This window comes from Sitophilus oryzae, unplaced genomic scaffold (genome assembly GCF_002938485.1).
Source record: "Sitophilus oryzae breed Bouriz unplaced genomic scaffold, Soryzae_2.0 scaffold_41_pilon_pilon, whole genome shotgun sequence".
Taxonomy (NCBI): Eukaryota; Metazoa; Arthropoda; class Insecta; order Coleoptera; family Curculionidae; genus Sitophilus; species Sitophilus oryzae.
In genome coordinates this window covers 3080204-3101968 of record NW_022146996.1, presented here as the reverse complement: position 1 = coordinate 3101968, position 21765 = coordinate 3080204, and the positions used below count along the sequence as shown (strand labels likewise).

At 32.7% G+C, this 21765-nt stretch overlaps 1 protein-coding gene across 1 annotated transcript in view; it reads left to right on the top strand.

Moving 5' to 3' along the window:
• The window catches only part of LOC115885674, a 528892-nt gene that overhangs the window by 424748 nt on the left and 82379 nt on the right, over positions 1-21765 (top strand). The window contains exon 6 of the mRNA XM_030904655.1: positions 18396-18588. Within this exon, the coding sequence (XP_030760515.1) occupies positions 18396-18588 (193 nt within the window). The remainder of the gene's footprint in view (positions 1-18395; positions 18589-21765) is intronic.

Genomic DNA, 21765 nt, shown 5'->3' with positions numbered 1-21765 from the left:
ATAATTATATGGCAAACATAGGCAATCTTGTTTGCAGTCATTGGCAGTCGCGTGGCAGCAAAATTATATTTTGGCAGTACATGTACAGGGTGTCCCATTTTGGTTGAAATCATACGGTATCTCCGTTATTAGTAAAGATAGAAGGATGCGGTTTGCACAAACCTATCCCACTTTTTTGTCAAACGGAAGACGCTGTCAACAAAATTTTCATAGCCCTCTTCGTTTCTGAGCTACAGGGTCTTTTCGAAAATTTTGCAATTTGGGACAGCCCCCGTATCATGCTAGCTCCTGTACTATTATATTTTTATTAAGGTTAGATTAAATTTGCCAAAAAAGTGTGTGATCTTTCTCCGTTGACGGGCTGGAAAAAAAATTACGGATGGAAAATCGTATCAACGGATAACGGACGCATGAAAATCAACCTTAACAGTGACGTTATATACTTTTAATTTTTTGTGAGATGATTATTTTTAATTTTGATTAACATCATTTTTTTGACGTTACCGTATTGACGTATTATTTTATTTAGAACGCCTACCATAACGTACTATACTGATGCTTCCAAAATCAAAGCAGGGACAGGGATAGGAGTATTTGGGCCGAAAAGTAAATACTCCGAACCAATATGGGCACCTACCCCAGCATCATTCAGGCAGAAATATACGCTCTCAAAAGATGCGTAAAATTTATATTAGATAGGAACTATCGGAGACAGGAAATACTTATCTTATCCGATAGTCAAGCAGCACTAAGAGCGATCAAAGTTGGTCAAAGAATGCCTAGAGAAGTTGAACAAATTAGGCAAAGAAAATAAAGTCTTCCTACTCCGGGTGCCCGGTCATCAAGGGATAGAAGGCAACGAAAAAGCAAACAATCTAGCTAGAAAAGGAGCAAACACTCTCTTAAATGGATCAGAACCGTCCTACTTTCCATATGGAAACCAGCTTAAAGCGGAACTAAAGAACCTGGAGGACTTTTTATCAAAGCCATGAGACTGTATGATGTGTTATAACCCGTTTTAACTCAAGAAAGGGGAACACACAATAGAAGTGTAATCATGAATGTCGCGGTGATTAACCCCCTCCTAAACATTCTACAAAGATATTTGCAACAAAAACGACCGTCGAGTGGAACACGTTTGGTTCGCCAATTATTTTCCGGCATTGACTAGCGAATGCTCGGTTCAAGTTATTCTCCGGCTTTACTGTGTCTCACACTAGAGACACCAAAAGTTTATTTTATTTATTTTCTTCGGAATTTCTATGCAAAATATAAAATAGCAATCCGATAATAACTAGAGAGTAAATTAAAATTCTACTATAAGAACATTTGAATTCTTTGATATTTTTAGTCCCATTTTACGAATACCATTCTTATTCATTAATATCTTGATCACCAAGTTTTAATATTAAGTTAGCAAAAATGAATAGCTTTTTAATCAAAGAACTGTTAATTACACATTTAATACTTTGTAAAATGTGAATATGTGCTTCCGATTCTATGTCGACTACAAATTAAAACTTTTAATTTCGATTTCGACGCAAATTTGATAGGCAACGAGGCAATTTCAATGAGCATCAGATGTTAGGGCTTGTCAGAATGATTGAAACATCGATTATTATGCAATTTTGCGACTGTCAAAAGTCTATAGATAGGATAGTCCCAAGAGATACTTTGGTCTATTAAAATTGACGAAACTGACTACAGCTACATTGACGAGTAGCTAATTGATAAAACATATATTTCTCTAATATAGATCATTTGAAACGAATACTTATATGAAAATAGATTGTAATTTTTTCTTTTCTAGTTCATATCAAATAAACTTTTAGTCATGTAATTAAACTTGACCAGCACAACGTTGCCACTTTTATATATTTTGTTTTAATCAAAATATTTTAGGAAACCAAAATAAATCAATTATAAATACATAAACAGTTATTATTTCCATCAACAAAAACCACCTCCATAACAATACGTAAGGGACATAAAGGGCCATTATTACCGCTTTGCCGTTCAAGGTCCTTTCGACTGCAAGGTCTGCTAGTAATTTTTTTAAGCTTATAGTCAAATCAAATCAAATCAAATCAAATCAAATCATTTATTGCATGTTAATAGATACAAGTATCCTTACACAAAGTCATATTTTGTAAAATGCAAAATTATAAAATAAGCACAATAATTATCTAACAGTAATTTAATGTACACAAAAAAACAATACATACACAATGTAAATGTTTTAACCTATAACCACGCTATAACCCTTCACTGCTTTCTAAATAATCAGTAACACTAAAATAAGCCATATCAAGAAGGTAGCTTTTAATTGTCGTTTTAAATTGATGTCTTGTTAAATTTCTGACATTTTGAGATAATTTATTAAAGCACGTACAGGGAGCATAATGAAGGCTGGGTTCCAAGATCTTCCGAGGCGCAAATGAACAGGCTTTATATTCATTCTGTTTCTGGTTGCATAATTATGTTGTTCATCATGCGTAGTATATAGTTCTAGGTTATCCTTCACAAATAAAAGACACTGGAGGATATAGCAACATGGAAGTGTCAGTATTCCCAGTCTTTTGTAGGCGTTTTTTGTATCTGCTTGATAACTTAAATTTGACAAAATTCTCAATGCTTTTCTTTGCAGTCCAAACAGTCTGTCAGCATGAGCTGAGTGACCCCAAACAAGTATTCCATAAGTAAACACCGAGTGAATGAGAGCATGATAGACTTAGCCAATCGCCGAAATGCATACATGCTTATGGAAACCTTCCCTGCCACATAGTCTACGTGACTTTCAAAACATAGTATCATAACACACAATTCTTTTAAACAAAAAAAATTGTAATACAAAACTTCCTTGTAAAAAATTGTAATACAAAACTAAGGTGTGACAATGTCAGGAATAGTACAGTCAATCTGGCACTTTATCTCCCACCAAATTACCCCTGCTCTCATACTGCCAGTCGTAAGTGGTCCACTTAAGGTTGATTCTCACTCTACCTTCCGTTTCCATCCCATATGCATTCCATATCCGTTCCGTATTTTTTACTGTATTGACGCTATACGTAAGCTTCCGTTCCGTAACAGTTCCATACTTTTTATTGTACAATTTATATCATTACGAAAGTTTTATTTTAAAAATTTGTATCTTTTGAATAAGGTAATAGATTTAATTAAGAAGTAAAAGAATAAATAAATATCAGCAAAATGTTAACAGAGCTGGTACAAATGTAAGAACTTGACAACGCTGTTTTCGATACGCTTGAGTACAAAAAAATGTCCGTCAAAAAATGTATGGAAGCAAAGAAAAACAAGTTTTGCTTTGATTTCAGTTAAAATATCAGTAGTGTTCCTTGAAAGCGTGTGGTTTCTTATAAGGCCAATCAAAAATTTGACGGTTGGCTTTGCTAGGGTACATGGGCCTTACTAGAAACATCTGCAAATCATGAAAATATGAACACTTAGTTTTTAGTTATAAATATGTATCTACCGGGAAAGTTGAAACAATGTATTTATTGGGGTTATTAAACTTTTTAGCTAAAAAAACATGTTTGTCCTTACAAAGAACAAACCCATAAGGAGGCCATTATATTATAGGATTTTTTTTCTTTTTGTAATTTCATTTTTAAACGCATTGGCAACTTATTTGTTATCGATATAGTACTCATTACTATAATTTTTAAATAATTTCCATTAATATATTCTTATATCTTAGTTATACGATTGTGTTTAAGGAACGTTCGTTGAGTTTTTGTAAAGGAGATAATAATAGTTTAAGCATTTAATTTTTCGTTTAAATGAAACAGCTTTTTATATAGTTTTAGTAAGAAGTGGATATATTGATTATTATAACTCTAGTTTTAAGTAAAACGACTGATTTATAATATTGGCCTTGTATGGAGCCCTGTTTCTTGCAAGGCCGTTTGTAAGAGTTTATTAAAAATTAAGTTTAATAAATAGTGATTACACCTAGAATAAAAAAAGTAATGTATATGTTATACGATAAAGAAATCTACGCTATCGAAAGATGCGTACAATTTATCTTATATAGGAACTATCGAAAACAGGAAATTGCCATCTTATCGGATAGTCACTTAGCACTAAACGCGACCAACTCAGTAACCATCAATTCGAAGTTGGTCAAAGAATGCCTAGAGAAGCTCAAAAAATTAGGTAAAGAAAATAAAGTCCTCCTACTCTGGGTGCCTGCTCACCAAGGGATAGAAGGCAATGAAAAGGCAAATGATCTAGCTAGAAAAGGAGGGAACACTTCACTAACTGGGCGGGAACCAACTGAAAGCGGAACTGAAGAACCGAGAACCAAACCGAGAACGGTCTATAAGACACTTGAAAAGTTGCTCAGAATTTACAACCGAGAAAAATCAAAGGTTTTCCTTGATTTAAGTAAAAACAATCTTCGGATTGTCACGGGGTTTCTAACAGGACATTGTCTCCTCAACGAACACCTCAGTAAGCTGAAGCTGAGAAACAACGGCAAATGCAGGTTCTGTGGCGATAATAGGAAAACACCAGAACACCTTATCACTGAGTGCGCCGAGACTATGACCGTTTGTGCCATGAACTTTGGTACGGCTGATGTCGAGGATGGAGAGCTGGTCTCTGTGGAACCGTCTCAGATACTGGCTTTTATTAAAGCCTTTAGACTGTATGATGAGTTATAATTCGTTATAACTCAAGAAAGAACTAAACACACACAATAGATTTGTCTAAGGTCGCGGTGATTAACTCTCCTCCTAAACATTCTACATTCGACACAATAAAACAAAGTGTTAATTAGTAATTTGTTTCTTTCGTTTATCCAATAAATGAACTAATAAAAACTGTTTATTCGTTACAGTGGCGTTTCATAGTCAAACCACCTTATAATTGGTTGTTTCCAAACTGCAAGGTGTACACTCTTTACTTACTGTGTGTTCTACTTTGCGTACTTCTCCTATTTTTATTCTTATTTCCGTCTTTTTAGAGCTTTAACAATATCTGGCGAATAAATACCATTTATTAAGTCCACTTCATTTTGTTCATTTATCTAGAATTATATCTTCCAAAGCAAACCAACCGAAAAACGGTCATTGCTGGAAGCCCGTATATTTTCAAGTAATTAACCCAATATTCTCAGCTTTTCTAAGCGCAACTATTCGATTATTTAACACTTTATATTTCCGACTCTCTCTCTTTTCTGGTTTATTCAAGTGTAAGAGGGAAAAGTTTCCCAAGCAAGCTAGTTAATTATTTATCGGGAGAATGCACACATTGTCATGTTCTCGGGCACATAGGAGCGTCTTTTCGCTTTATAGTACACAGTTCGCGTTTGCAAAAGCCTCGCATTCAGTAAAATAACGCAAGTTTATGAATGTCCTCCTTGAAACTTGAATATAAAAGAGCCGGGTATATTGCAGCATGTATAATGTTTAGCTACACAATTGGGGTTAATATGAAATAGCTAGTTATCAAAGTGGAAAAGGGATTGCTTCGGTTATTCTAAACTTTGTGTCTAATAGGTCGATACTAAGTGATTAAATTATTTTTTTTAATAATCAGCTGGTATATTTCCCAACAATTTTTATAAGTATCATTTTTTAGGTATTTTTATAGATAGCCTTTTAACATTTTAAGCCAAAGATATTGTGTTCCGTAGAGATTGGTTTATACCAGTGAATTTATAGTGAATGTATTTAAGAACAAAGTGCATCAGACTGCGGAAACTACCGGGGAGTTTTATTACGGGTTATCGAAGGAAAAATTCTTGCAAAAATTATGTTAAACTGCCTGCACCCACATATAGAAAAAATCCTCCCAGAATTGCGAGCTGGATTTCGCACCAACCGCGATACCTTTCATTCCATATTCTCCGTCCGCCAATTACAGGAGAAAGTAAAGGAGCAGCAGAGTAAACTTTATGTTGTATTCATCGACCTAATAAAAGCCTTCGACTCTGTAAACAGAGATGCATTTTGGGAAATTATGCAAAAGTTCGGGGTACCCAACAAATTTCTTAAAGAGTGTAAGAGCCTCCATAATAACAAGTCGAGAGTGTCACATCATGGATCACTGATCGATCCCTCCTGACAAATACAGGAGTTAAGCTTGATTTTCATGCATCCGTTGTCGGACGATACGTTGATACGATATTAATTTCATTGGTTGTATTTAAAGGGTTCGATTGATTAACGGTTTCTAACCAATCGAAGTCTTTAAATTCAACCAATAAAATTAATATCGTATCATCGTATCGTCGGACAACGGATGCATGAAAATTAAGCTTTAGGCAGGGATGTGTCTTAGCTCTTCTTCTATTCATCATATTCGCTGGCAGCGCTCTCTATTATAATGGACAGCAAACTGCAGAAAAGAGGAACTTTTCGATCTATCGATAGCGGGAAACTGAAACTGGGTGTTATATACAGGTATGACAGCGGTCTGTTCAACATAAAAAGACTTAGGGCAAAATACGTATAAAATTCATCACAGAACTTCACTACGCTGATGATTGCTCTCTAGTTGCAAAAACAGTACAGCAACTACAAGAAATGCTGGACAAATATACCTGGGCATAAGAGGCTTTGGGCCTTAAGCTGAACATCGATAAAACTAAAATCATGTGTACTCCTCCGGAAAATCAAACAGCGTTATAAAAGTCGCAGGAGGACTACTGGAATATGTAGTGGAATTCAATTACGTCGGCAGTTGGATTTCGTAAAAGGCAAATATCGATTCTGAAATTCAGCACAGAATTACCAGCGCCTCAAGAGCATTCTGGAAATTAAAAGACAGGGTTTTCTACAATCATGACTTGAGCACAAGAATGAAAATAACTTGCAGTGTCCAATAATAATAATCCCCACCATGTTATATGGAAGCGAAACCTGGAAGCTGCGCCGTACCGCCGGAACACGAACGAATTAAATAAGTTGCAAGAATATTTTCCGGTTGGAGGAAGAAGCGGTTGGAGGAAGCAGCGCACAATAGAACGCAATGGAGAACAATTGTGAACTCAGTTAACAACATCAACCAAAAAGTAAAGAGGCAACAAATGTCCAGAGTATGGAAGAGAGATAACATCACGTATCTGGCTTTTCAATACAAATTCAGTTCTTTATATTTTTTTCTCAGGCAATCCGATTAGGCTCTAGCACTGGTTAAAAGTTAGCGTATTTTGAGCTGTAGTTTAATAGTATATTATTCAACGAGCATATAATGGTGGCTGTTATTCACGCGGATGAAGTTTATGACACGAGCCGCAGGCGAGTGTTATAAATCATCCAAGTGAATAACACCCATTATAGTTATGCGAGTAGAATACTCTACTTTATCCTATCAAGAAACAAAAATTATTTAGATTATTATTTAATTTTTTTTAATAAACTCGGAATTAAAGCAACCACAACAGCGCGACAACACAACGTGACGTAGCATTTCAATGCTTATTTCTGGCTTTCATAGCCACCGTTGTTTTTTATTTTCCAAGCCGGTTTGGATCAAGCACAGCTCTTGTTTGGTGTTTGGATCGAGATATCCGTGGAAGCGGTGAATAATGAAACTATTATTCACTAGTGACTAACGAATATTATTATTATTTCATAAACTCATGTATAATAATCAAATTATAGACAAGTCGTGGATAAAATCGATTTTTTCACTGAAGGCCTGAAGGATTTATGCAAATTCCTTTATAATATACTTAGGTCAAAACAAAAAAACTTAAAAAAGACTACTGTTGCTGTGCTCCATAAATATAATAATATTATATTTATGGAGCATTTAAATTTATAATGTTGTTGTTTACAGTCCTCCTGTCCCCTGCATTAACAATTACGTTGAGAGCATTGTTCTTGCATTTGCAGGAATAGAACCCAGTGTCGACATCAAAGTGGTTAGCACTGGAATGAGATATTTTCATGTGCTTTTCCAGTCCCACTCACTTGGATTTCTTTTTTACTCAATATATGTGGTTTGGTTGGATAGCCACCCATGCACTTAGTGAGAAAACTCTTAGTGAGTGTTAACGCGCAGTGAAGCAATATTATGTGTTATTTTTAAGACGAAGATATGTATTGTCTGTACAGAGATATTTGTAGATATACAGGGTGACGCACCTCATTCGCTTCGGTTGATTATACGAAAACGAAAAGATGTAGAAACAAAATATTTTATGGGTATATGTAGAGAGACAATATGTATAATTTAAAATTGTTTTGAAATATACAGGGTGTTTCAGAACTAAGATCCATACCAAAGTTATATTTTTTTCTTATGGAACACACCCGATATTTTATTTCTCTTTTTTAAAATCTTTGGTTTTTGAAATATTTAAAGATATCCAAATTTGCATGCTAAAATTAATTTTTATGCTGAGTTTAAATGTAGAGAAATAAACTTTACTGAAAAATGGTATTGCTTACTTAAATTTATACAGCACCATCAAAAGTTGCTGATCTATTTTAAGGATATATTTTATATAGAAACTTTGTTATTTCACTAACACTATGTATTTTTTTAAGTAAATCGAAGCAGATTGAAATGCTCTTTCAAACTATATTAGGATTTCCTATACCTATCTAGCTCAGATTTTATATAAAGAGCATTTTTTCAATAAACACAAGAGGGCTAGTGTCGTCATGGCAAGTTTCTAGTGACAGTTACTAGCTATTTTCAAAATCGAAATTAATTTATGGTCTTTTTTTATTTATACTAGTTTACTTTTATTTAACTTACCTACAATAGTTTAATAAAAAATACTTATTAAATATGTATTTATTATCCTATCAAGGAAAATGAAGAAGTAGATCTTTGATTTATTTTAGAATGACTTGTAGCTATATGGATTGTCTATTAAAGAGCCAATTACGGCAAATTCATATTTTTCACTTCCAACGACAAGTTTCTGCCTAATAGGTTTTTAATAAGCCACACTACCAGCTCTGCGAAATAGGACAAGAAGTTTTTCAAAGGAATGCTTATCAGGAAGATTCCTATTTGGATATCTTTGAGCATAAGCCCTCGTGGCCAAGAAGCAATTTTCCTCACAAAATAAAATCACTAGTAACATATCCATTCGTTCTGCCAGCAGATACTACTTTATTTTTCTTGATAAAATAACGAATACTTACTTATTAAACTACTGTAGGTAAATTTAAGTAAACTGTTTGGTTTGGTTTGGATAAATTATAAATAATAATGTCTATATACTAATGTCGACTTTGAAAATAGTTATTAACTGTAAATATTGTCATGGCGACACCTGCCATGTTCATTGCAATTTAATTTAAAAATTGCTTTTTATTCAAAATCTGAGCAAGATAGGTATAGGAAACCCTAATATAGTATGAAAGAGCATTTGAATCTGCCTCGATTTATTTAAAAAAATACATAGTGTTGCATTTGAAATAACAAAGTTTTTATATAAAATATATCCTTAAAATAGATCAGCAATTTTTGATGGCCCGGTATAAATTTAAGTAAGCAAAACCATTTTTCAGTAAAGTTTATTTCTCTACCTTTAAATTCAGCATAAAAATTAATTCTGAAAAGTAATGTACAGGGTGTTAATAATCTATTTTATTGTAGCATGAAAATTTGGATATCTTTAAATATCTCAAAAAACGAAGATTTTGAACATATTTAATCCTTATAATAAATGCCTTTTTTTGGGCCCAAGAATCCAAAAATGAAATAAAATACCGGGTGTTACATAAGACAAAAATTAACTTTGGTACGGATCTTTGTTTTGAAACACCCTGTATATTTCAAAATTATTTTAAATTGTACACATTGCCTCTCTACATATACCCATAAAATATTTTGTTTCTACATCTTTCCGTTTTCGTATAATCAACGGAGGCGAATGAGGTGCGCCACCCTGTGTATTGGAGTACAAAAAGTAGGTATTAGGCGGAGATAACCAAAAAACGCTAATATTTAACTGGCATTTGACTGGCAACAAACATTATAGAAACTTATATTTACTATAATTTTGAATAGAAAGAATATTTACGAAGAGTTGATATTTTTAAAGTTATAAAAAAAATACCGCAAAGAATTCAATTTCCTTCTTAATTTTTTGCATTTTTCTCCATATTCCGTCACGAAATTTTGTTAGGAAACATCAGATTTGAATTCAGCACCTCAAAAAACATAATAATTAAAAGAAATAAGAATTACTTCCATACAAGCCTTTTGGAGGAAAGTTTTGGGGTTATATAAGGAAACTCTCAAACTTGGAGTGATTCTCCAGATCCTCGATAGAACAAATGCGTGAATATCAGTGTTTCAATACCATCAAAGCAAAAAATTCTTTAATAAAATGACAAAAGATCTCCTAAATGTTGAATTGCGTTTCTAAATAAGACATAGAAATTGGAATAAATCACAACAATAACACAGAAATTTTCATTTATACGAACAACTTCGGTATTTCCGAACAATACGCTATGTGAAGTGAAGAGAGACAATGGCCTCTTTCACTCAGAGATACGTTTCCAAATAATTTTATCTAAAATTAGAACTCCTAAACAGTCAAAAGCTAATTTAACTTTGTCGTCGATTATATATCTCCGCTATCGATAGATCGAAAACCTGAAAACGACTTTAATTTCCTGAATAAACTGAACGTTCATATGATTGAAATGCTCATAAATAATAGGTACAGCGCGGGGTATTAATAGCAACACCGATGCCGATTTAAATTGGCTTCATATGGCAGAGAATCGGTTTTGCTTTTAATAGAGTTCGTTAGAGCGACGTTTATGTTAATTTCGGAGTTTTCACACACAAATCCGCAATCTGTCGGTGTTTCTATTCGTTGGTGGTTTGATACTAGTAAAGTGATTCAAATGTAAATTTGTGTGATATTTAGTTTACTATAGGCTTGGTGCATTTCAGTTGATTTCAACAAATTCCGATCGCAGCGCTTCAAAGGCAAAAATCAGAAATTATTAGTACCTATGATATATATTTCACGCCGACGCGACGTCATGTTGATCGCATTAAAATAATATTGAAATCGTGGTTTTGTCATAATATTTAAGTATTTTAGATTTTTGCAAGTGTAATTATTGAGAATATAAAACACTCAGGTACGAGGTTTTTGTGATGTAACGCTGTTTCTGGTAGTAAAAAATAAGTGAAAAAATATCAGGAAATTAAAGTCGTAATTCTACTAAGCTTGCTTGAGTTCCTGCCCTTAAAAAGCAAATTAATTTTATGTGGTGATCTTAATATTGACTTTCTTAGTGTATGTGCTGCTCAAGAGTTTCTTCAGCCTATTTTTGATTCTTTTGGAATAGCCATGCACTTTTGGAATAGCCATGACTCACCTACCAGAATATCCAAAACCAGTTCTAGTACTATGGACTATGTTGTGTCATCTTTTGATCCCTAACTCCATCGCCTGCAACGTCTTTAGCTCGGGTCTCATGAAGCAGTTTTAACTAAATTTTCGATAAACTCCAAAATCAAAAATGCCCCTCATAAATTATGCCGTATTTTTTCAGAAAAGATTCCTCAAAAATTCAGCCACTTATGTAAAACAACCAACTGGATACTCGTTCTTATGATGTCGACACCGAATTTTCTATTTCCGTAAAACATTAACCAGTCTAGCGTCTAAATCCTTTCCTCTTAGCCTATCAAAAATAAGCATAATAAACCTTGGACCACTAAAGGTCTACGCATATCTTCTAAAAACATGCGTTTTTTTTGTCACTTAAAAAAATTCTCAGACAGTGTCTTCTTCCACAATTACGTAAAACTATACAGAAAAAATTATCATAAGACTATAAGAGCCGCTAAGGACCTTTATTATAATAGGAGAATCGCCAATTCTGTTAATATGGCTAAAGAAACATAGTCTATTGTGAATGCTTTTAAATCTTCTTTGCCTAGCAATATCTCTACCTCACCTGAGAACCTTAATGATTACTTTGTAAATGTAGCTAAAAATTTAACTAATACCATATGTCCTCATGATCCACTTTCATATTTTTTTTTTCTTTTTTTCGCCCGTAGTTTTAGAAGAGCTTCGCAGTACAATTATTACCATCAAAAATAAATCATCATCTGGGAACGACGGGCTAACTTTAAAAATGTTTTCGAATCTGCCAGAAAACACTCTGAATCTCCTAACTACTTTAATAAACATGTCATTCCAAAATGGAATTTTTTCCAAAATGTCTTAACCCTCAACTGGTAACATGAAATTTTAGTACGCTACAAGTAACACACGTCTGAGAGATGACGGCATGAATTTCAAATGTCTAAAGGGTAATTTTTGTCTGAAAAAGTCTTAAAAAACAACTATATAACATGAATGTGTCTTATAACATTTCATACATTTTCGTACATTTGTAAGCTGTTTGTCTTCTTTTTTCGTAAGACCAATACCTGCCTGTCTTTCTCTTTGGAAGCTTGTCCGATATATCTCTTGGGCCTGATACTGGTTGTTCCACATCTTCCAAAATATTCCTTATAATTTTTTTAGGAAGTCTGGAAAATTAGGAATAGTTAGTCGGTGTTGGACCTGCTTTTATATGAGGCCCTCTGCTAGCAAATGTATGAAGTCGAAACGTTTTAACGGAATTGACTCAAATAAAAAAACTTCCCACGGCTATAAATAGATATGTAAAAAGTCGTTACCGCCCAGAATGATGTGTCCAGTAAGCGAGCTAGGTATACCCTGATCGGCGGTGGCGCCAAGCGAGGCGCCACTGCGTTTCTGAAGAAAAATGTAAACAAGAGCGTCTCTCAGAGGCGTGTTACCAGTTGAGGGTTAAGACGGCAATGATCATTCCTCTGCATAAAGGAGGAGACAAAGATCAATCTTCTAAATATTGCCCAATTGCACTCCTTCCAACGCTATCTAAGATTATAGAAAGGTTGGTTAAAAGAAGGCTTGTATATTTTCTGTTTAAGTACAAAATACTTACTGAACATCAATTTGGATTTCTGAGCAACAAGTCCACAAATGACGCTATGTTTTCCCTCCTTAATAAAATTTACTCCAGCCTAAATAACCATCATTCTACAGCAATAATTTTCTGTGATTTTTCAGTGAGTTCGACTGTGTAAATCATAAGATCCTAATTAGTAAACCGCAGCACTATGGGTTCAGGGGAACATCTCTCGAATAGTTTAAGTCGTATCTGAGCAACAGAAGCCAACTTGTGAGGGTGGATACTACGTTGTCTTCTAGAATGCCAATAGAATGTGGAGTACCTCAAGGCTCAGTACTAGGCACTATCTTGTGTCTTCTTTTTATTAACAACATTGCTAACATAAATATTAGTGGTAAAATATGTCTTTTTGCGGACGACACTAGCTTCACTTGGAGCAACAAGGACGTCACGGTATTTCATAGGATTATATCAAATGACTTAATCACCATTAAATCTTGGTGCGATTCGAACCTCCAGAGTCTCAACATTTCTAAAACTAAAGCTTTGTCGTATAAAAACTCGCTGCAGCCTTTTGTACTTAACAACACCACCATTAACGTCGTAAAATCTATAAAATTCTTAGGGCTTGTAGACAATTCTCTGAAATGGGACATGCATATCGACGCTTTGTCGAAAAAAATTAGCTCTGCCTATTTTGCATTAAAATCCGTTTCTAAGGAGCTTAACTTATCGTGGCTAGAACTGTTTATTATGCAGTTTTTGAGTCGCACCTCAGATATGCCCTTCCATTCTGGGGTACGTGTTGTGCGACTCAATTTGACCGCATTTTCAAGCTCCAGAAGAGAGCTGTTCGATATTCACTGGTACTAAACAGCAGAACTCATTGCCAGGACTTTTATAAAAAATTAAAAATATTAACTCTTCCTTCCTTATTTATATTTGTATCCGTTTGCCTAATACGTAAGCAACTTCTCGAGAAAGGCCGTCTTACACTTATCCACTCAGGAACGCGGGGCAAGATCTTTATCTATCTACCCCACGCTTAGAGTTAGTTAAAAGTTCAATATTATACAACTCGAAAAAAAATGCACAATTACCTGCCATTTGAAATCAAATCCATAACATAATTTTCATCATTTCGCAAAGTATTGAAATCTTATTCACTAGAGAAGGCTTTCTACACCGTAAATGACTTATATTTTGATAATCGAATTTGATGTTGTAAACACTGGTCTAATGTTTGCTATTACTCTATTTACTATAAACATACTAAATATTTTAGAATTTTATTTTTATTTTTTTTTATTCTTTGAAATTGTAAATATTTATAAATATTTACAATCGTCGTTATAAATATTTACAGGCGTCGCGTCGCGCGTCATGTTGCGTTGTGACAATTTTAAATTTTAATAAAATTCCCGAAAAAATGTTAACGCGTAAAGGAGAGTGTAATTAGGGCTTTGTTGGGTGTAATAGCCATTCAATAACTTAACCTTTCCAGGATATTCAACTCTCCCAAAACAACATTTTATAGCTTCATAGTTTCTCAAACCGATTTGATCAAAAGCTAAAATGGATTCAAGCAATTCGAGTGAAGAAACAAGTGAGTAAACAAAATGCGTTACATAATCAAAAAATTAAATAGACATACTATGAGAGGATAAAATATAATTTGCAATATTAATGGTATACTTTTTTATCAACTAGTGATTAAATGTTCTATGAACATCCATCTAAAACTATAATTATGTACCTGGAAAAATTTTTGGTATAGACGAAATAGCCCCAATTATGCTACACTAGCAAAACCGGTGATTAAAATTATGCTCGCTATCGTAGTGGAACTCATCTAAAAAGTTTTTAACTGTAATAATAAATTATAATACAAATTAGACCTTCTGAACATATCAAAATATTTACTTTTTTATTTTTATTTAAAGAATTTTTACAAATTATACTTCCTAACACTTTTAGAATAACTAAATAATATAATAATTTCGTATACTCGCCATTTAAACCCCTGTATTTGTATATACTAGTTGTTTATGATATTCTCCGATGGTGGCAGCACTGGCGGAACATGCACCAAGCCTATTATAGAGTATAATAGATACACTTTTATCTATATCTATATTATACGAAAAAAACAGAAATTACATATTATTTTGAATGAATGTAAAATTAAAAACTTTGTTTCTAGTATTCGAAAATGTATGTTAGTGAAAATTTTCCATAATAAAGCGGTATTCGTAATATTAAAATTTCAAAATTAAATTCATTGAAATTTACAGCCGGCGATGTCAAAATTGCCAATAACAGCAGGCGTAAGCAAATATGAAATTCTATTATTTATTAATTTATTTAAACCGGTGCTTTAGATTAATTGTGGAATATTAAACAATTTTATTAATGCAAATATATGCGAGATTATCGTGCATAAATTCATAGCTGAAACAGGACATCCATTTAGATAAATTTGTTGTTAGCGAATATGCTTAACTTATCAGCGTATGTCGGTTCTTACTAAATAATAATACTAATATCAGCTTTTCATTTAAGCCTAAAGCAAACACTTATTTTAATTCATTTTATAATAAACTAGCGTGTACCCGCGATTTCGTTCGCGTCGAATTAATCATTTGTAATGGTGATGATAAAGCAAAGCCAGAATTTCCATTCACATACAAACTGGATAAAATTTTCTCACATTTATGTCAGCATGAGAAAAAACACTATGGCGATATTATTATATAATTTGGTAATATTTGAGGGTAGTTTCATCTCGTTGGAATTAGACTTTCGAAAAATCCGTTTGCCAAAAATAAGCTTTTTACGTCAAGCAGTTTAAGCAGAATCGTGGTTAAGAAATTGCCCAAATTTTTGGAACACCCTGTATGATTTTTTAAAAAATTTCAAAATATGTAAAAACCCCAAATAAATTATGCTTGTCCAAACGTTTTCCCGAAAGACTAACCGTTTTTTAAATAACAAATATTGTAATATTTGAGGGGCGTCTTCACCCTCTTAGAATTTGAGATTCGAGAATACCCCTCCTTATCGAACCTCTACACCCCACAGTCAATCCGTTTGCCAAAAATCAGCTTTAAACGTCAAGCAGTTTAAGCAGAATCCTGATTAGTCAATGATCATATTTTATGAAACACCCTGTATAAATTTCAAAAAAAATCTTAAAATATGTCAAACAACAAAATAAAATATACATGTTCAAGAGTTTTTCCGAAAAACTCACTGGTTTTTAAATAAAAAATATTCTAATATATGAGGGGTGGGTTCACCCCCTTAGAATTCGAGTTTCGAAAAATCCCTTCTTATTGAACCTTTACACCCTAAAGTCATTCCGTTTTCCAAAAATCAGCTTTTTACTGAGTGCTTTAAGCAGGATCGTGATTAATCAACGACCAGATTTTTCAAAACATCCTGTAAACATTTTTAAAAAATCTTAAAATATGTAAAAAAACAAAAAAAAATATACGTGTTTAAGCGTTTTTTCGGAAACTTGACCGTTTTTTAAATAAAAAATATTTTAATATTTGACTGGTGGATTCACCCCCTTGGAACTGGAATTTCGAAAAAATTCCTTATCGAACCTCTACACCCTAGAATCAATCTCTATGCCAAAATTGAGCTTCTTACATTGAGTGATTTGAGCAGGATCGTGATTAATCAGTGAGTCAGTCACTTAAGGATTTTACATATTAGTATAGATTTCGGTATAGATTAACAAAAGTTACAGTTAGGCAAGCGTTAGATATATTTAAAATCTCGGAGTAAAATAAACATCGATTGGGGGGCTTCATCTCGCATTGATGATTTTTTACGCTTGGTCAGTACCAACATTTATACAGTACATACGTTTATACAACGTTTATACAGTACTACGTTCTGTAAATACAGAGCATCCTTAAAGGGAAACAAAATTCTCTGTAGCGAGGAATTCATAGGCTTTAAAAATCATTTAGATAACATTAACACAAAAATTTAAAAAATTTCCAGTTTTATTTTTTCAATGTTTTTCCACGTAAATGAAATATAATCCTTAGTGTTTGAGAATAATTTTCTTGGTAAATTTAAAAAAAAATAAGGAATATAAAAAGAGTGATAAGTGCCTTATTTGTGTATTAGTTCACACATGCATTGACAGAATTCCAAATTTTTGCCTAAAATTGCGTTGTTATCGTGCTTCATCTTCCACGTATACTGGGCACTTGAAAGTAACAGTTTCGAAACATGTGTGTGCAATTGGTCGCATGTATAAAACGCAAATGTGACAAAATATTGCTCACTGAGTAAACATTTCCCAAAATATTTTAATTATGTTTTGAAAATTTTCGGAAAACGTTAAATAATGCTGAAATAAAACAACTAAATTTAATATATCTTCAAAAAAAATAAATTTAGTAAATGGCAACTATTTTTGCTCTGAAAATAGTTGATGCTCCTAGTTAAAAAGGCGAAACAAAGATTTCTTTTAGATAACTGAAAATTAGTATACTGGGATAACATTAAAAAAAATTCAAATTAAATTTTTCAACATTCGGTTAATAAACCCAGTTTTTAGCCATTTATTTCTTTAAATGCAAAAATTTCACAAATATCCGAGAGCAAAAAGTTAAATTTTATGATGTTATATTTAATATAATTCAAAGCAAAATCTGACACAAAATCAAAATGACGAAAAGTCCCATATAATACAAACTTGCAGGTCCTACATTGTAGGTCCAATTATCTAGAACGCACTGTATACACATTTAAATTCAGACATTTAGATGTAATAGAACAATTTTATTTTCGTTCATAACTTATTTTCTTATGATTCTCATTTCCTTGGTATATTTTTTCTGATCAATTTACTAAAACAAGTCAAATATTTTGTTTAGTAAATTTATAAGAAAATTATAAAAAGATAAATTTATCAAGAATAAAAGTTAAACTATTGAACCATTATCTTTATTAACACTATTGAACACTTGTATTTAAAAAGGGATTAAAATCCAATAATATTTTTTTAATCGTCTCAAAAGTATTATTTTTGCAACATGACAATATTACAAAGTAATTTTAATGCCTAAGCATAAAAATAAAGCACTTTTACGCCTAAGCACATAATTACAAAAATATATTATTAAACTGACATAAAGTGTCAATTTCAACGAGTATAACCATAGTTTCTCGATATACCTTTATCTACAGGGTATTACTTTAAGGGTAAATCTTTTTATAATATTTGCAACGTTTGAAATGGTTTAAATTTGTGGCGTTTGAAAAAAAATGGCATGTTCTATTCGGAATAAAAATAAATATTTGTGCCCCGTTTGTAATGGTGTACAGCCTCGCTACAGAAAGTATCATTTTACACTCCAATAAAACAATGTGCTATTTTTTCCTTTCATAACTTATTTTCTTACGATAGCTATTTCTTTGGTGTACTTTTTCTGATCAAATTACTTTATTTTTTATCAGGTTGCTCGAGGCGTAACTGTCGCATCCAGTCACCGAATTATCCAGGGATTTATCCTAGGAACGTTTCCTGTCACTACAGAGTAAGAGAAAAAAACGTGCCCTTAGGGAAGCACGCTCTGATCGCCATTCGACAAGCGAGCTACCGCTACAAAGAACACATCCCCAAATTCGATAACAGCGACAAAATGTTGAGGTAAGACTTAAGTTAATTAGATGTTATAGAATGATAGAAATATAGGTTAACTTATACGGGAGAGGTCCAAAATGATTGAAATAGTTGGGAAAACTATATTATAGGATTTAAGGAGTCATTCGTAGAGATGGAAAAACCAATTGTCAATTAAAAAATGTACCAAGCGGTCAACTAAGAATGGACGCCAGCTGTATCTCAAAAAGTACTTATCGTATAACTTTGGGAAGACATTTTTTATAAGTAAATTGACCAAGAGAAATCGCTCCCAAGTAGCATTTTTGGACACATTTTAGGTAATGTTTCGAATAATCATGTTTTTGTTTCTTGGCACAAAATGGAAACGATATACCACAAATAGGAAACATTTTCGAAATCTATATATTTTATATGGCTTTGTTACATGTGCTTACAATGTGATGGCAGAAGCCGTTTTCTGAAATGTTTTGATGCGGAATCAAAACTTTTACAGGAAATGTTTCGAAACATTTTCTGCAATTTGTGTCCAAAATGTTCCCGTTTTCAACAGCCACTGTTTCTAAATGCGAAGAAGCAAAACACCAAACTAAAATAGTCTGTCTTGTGTGGACTTCAAAATAAAAACAACCATCCACAATGTCGACCTCAGCAATATTTTTTTTTGTCTTAAAATCTTTGTTTTTAAGTTTTCTCGCAAAATATCTGGCAAAAGCAAATTCATCGGTGTTCCTCAGTTTAATTATTAAATTAAATGAATGTACTTTCATATTTTTAATGCCCCATCATTATCATTATTTGTTGCTATAAAATATTTTTGTGTTTTAAATATAATTTTTTATTTTTTTTTATTTCTATATCATAGTTCTAAAAATAAAAATATATAAATTAATGTAAGTAGAACGCGTTCTTATGAGTTTAAAAGCTCAAGAGCCAATAAAACCATCTATTTTTGGTTAAAAACGCTATCACTAGCCAACATGGCGGAATTTAATTCATTATTTTATAAAATTGGCATGGAGTCGGACACAAATCATCTGCATTATATCATAGTTGTGTCTAAAAAGAGAAAAACTCATGTTTCGAAAATAAGTCGACAATAAATGAAAATCTTGTTTTCAAAATGTTTTCATTTAGCGCTATCTGTGTAGAAATTTCGAACTAGTCACCTGTCAACAACGCCAATCAAAACTTAAATGGTCATAATAATTAAAACATTTTTATTTACTTATTATAATAGAACTAAAACATAATAGCTATTTATGTAACTAGTACCTAAAATGATGTTTTTTAGGACGAATCATTACTGTTTGCGGACGAGGCGTTAGCCGAGTCCGAAATAGTAGATGAGTCCTAAAAAACATAATTTAGGTACGTGTTACATACACTATTTTTTGTCATACGCTTTTTACAGTTTTTTAGAACGCATATTTGCAAATTTTCCATATTTGAAATTATAATGTTTGAAAAAGTTGGCTTATAAATTCATATCTTAGTAACGAGTTTGTTTATTTCATCGCATTTTGACATGTCATTCGAAATTTGTCACAAAATCACACAAATTCATCAACAATTTAGACATTTTAGTCCATAAAGGTTGCCATGACGACCTTTACGGCCTAGGCCGAAAAAGAAACATTTTACGGACTGAAATGAGTCCGTAAAATAGCTGTTTTTGGGAGCGTATGACAAAAAAATTATTTATTCCATTGTGGAAAAAGAGAAAAAAACGTATGCTAGTAACATTTTCCTTCGGTTTCCTGTTGGGTTGCCCATACCCAACAGGAAACCGAATTGTGTGACTGTTATTAAATTTATTCCTAAAACAAATCATCTCTGTAATGCGTATAATAAATAATTACAAAATCCAATAAGAAAAATATCATCTGTATTTGTACTCACCATATTATGTCCTTCCTTTTGCTTTTTTAATTATAGTACTATAAAAACTTGAAGAATGCTTAAATGCAAAAATTGCAGAACAAAATCCAAACAACAAAGTAACATTATGTTCTCATGTTTGCCACAGAATATCGAAAGTTCGAAAAACGTCCGATAGGGGGAGCATCTTTGGTGACCGATCAAAAAACAGGATTTCTTCCAAAAATATACAGGTAAAGAGGTATTTCAAATATTCCTATTGTAATCAATGGGATATTTGTATTTTTTTTGATACAGGGTATTTTGATGGTGGAGAAAGGTTTCTTTTATTAAAATAAGGTTAACTTTGATTTGGGTTAGCCGATTTAAACAAACTAGAGCTCGTTTAAAAGAGCTCTTCTTTCTTAATAATTTTCAGTATAAATTTTGTTTCGATACATTTTTTCGCTAAGGGGCGCTGTTTGACATCATAACATATATTGCGTTTTAGCTTAAAAAAATTAAATAGCAGGTTATGTTTCTTTTTGTACAGTCAAATAGAGCACAACATTTCCAAAAGTGGGGAATTTTCTAGCGGGAGATATTAAGGAAGCAAATCATTGTCGTCCATATATTTTTTACTAATTTCTGCTTAATTTTATGTAGGTAGTTGCCAAATTAAAATATCTGAAAGTCGGAATATCAATGATTTTATTTAAATTTTTAGGAATTTTGTGCCGCCATATTGCTTTTAACAGAATACGCCAGAATTTCGTATAGCCGAAAACTAGGGTTTATTTGCATGCTGATGTCATTTAGTTATTAATCCAAGTTCGTCGTTCATTTCAGTTGTTTTTGTGTTTTACCTGTTGTATGTGTTATTTATTATTATATTATTAAATTTATGTTATTCGGGTCACTTTTCATATAGCAACGAACGTGCGAATCTTAAAAATATGCACTACAGGTCCAAATCTACACTTGATGCAAGTAGTTCAGCACCAAGACCGTTAATATTTGGGTCTAGGAGAGTGAATGATTGGACTTTTCTATTATTCATCTAAATGGAATGAACTATCCACTATTTCTAAGAAAGGAATTGCCGATTTTGTTAGAGGACCAATTATGATGAAATTGCATTTGTAGCTATTTCAGCATGATGATTCAGTTGGTACAGTTGTGCAGCTTATTGGTGTATGATATGGTGTGGAACTTCTTGGATACTTTACTTACTTTAGTAGATAGAGACCCTGGAGCGGTATATTTCCACGGCCAGCTAGGTCACCATTTTTTATTTATAGAGCCGGAACAAAAACGAACATAGATAAATATCAATTAAATGTC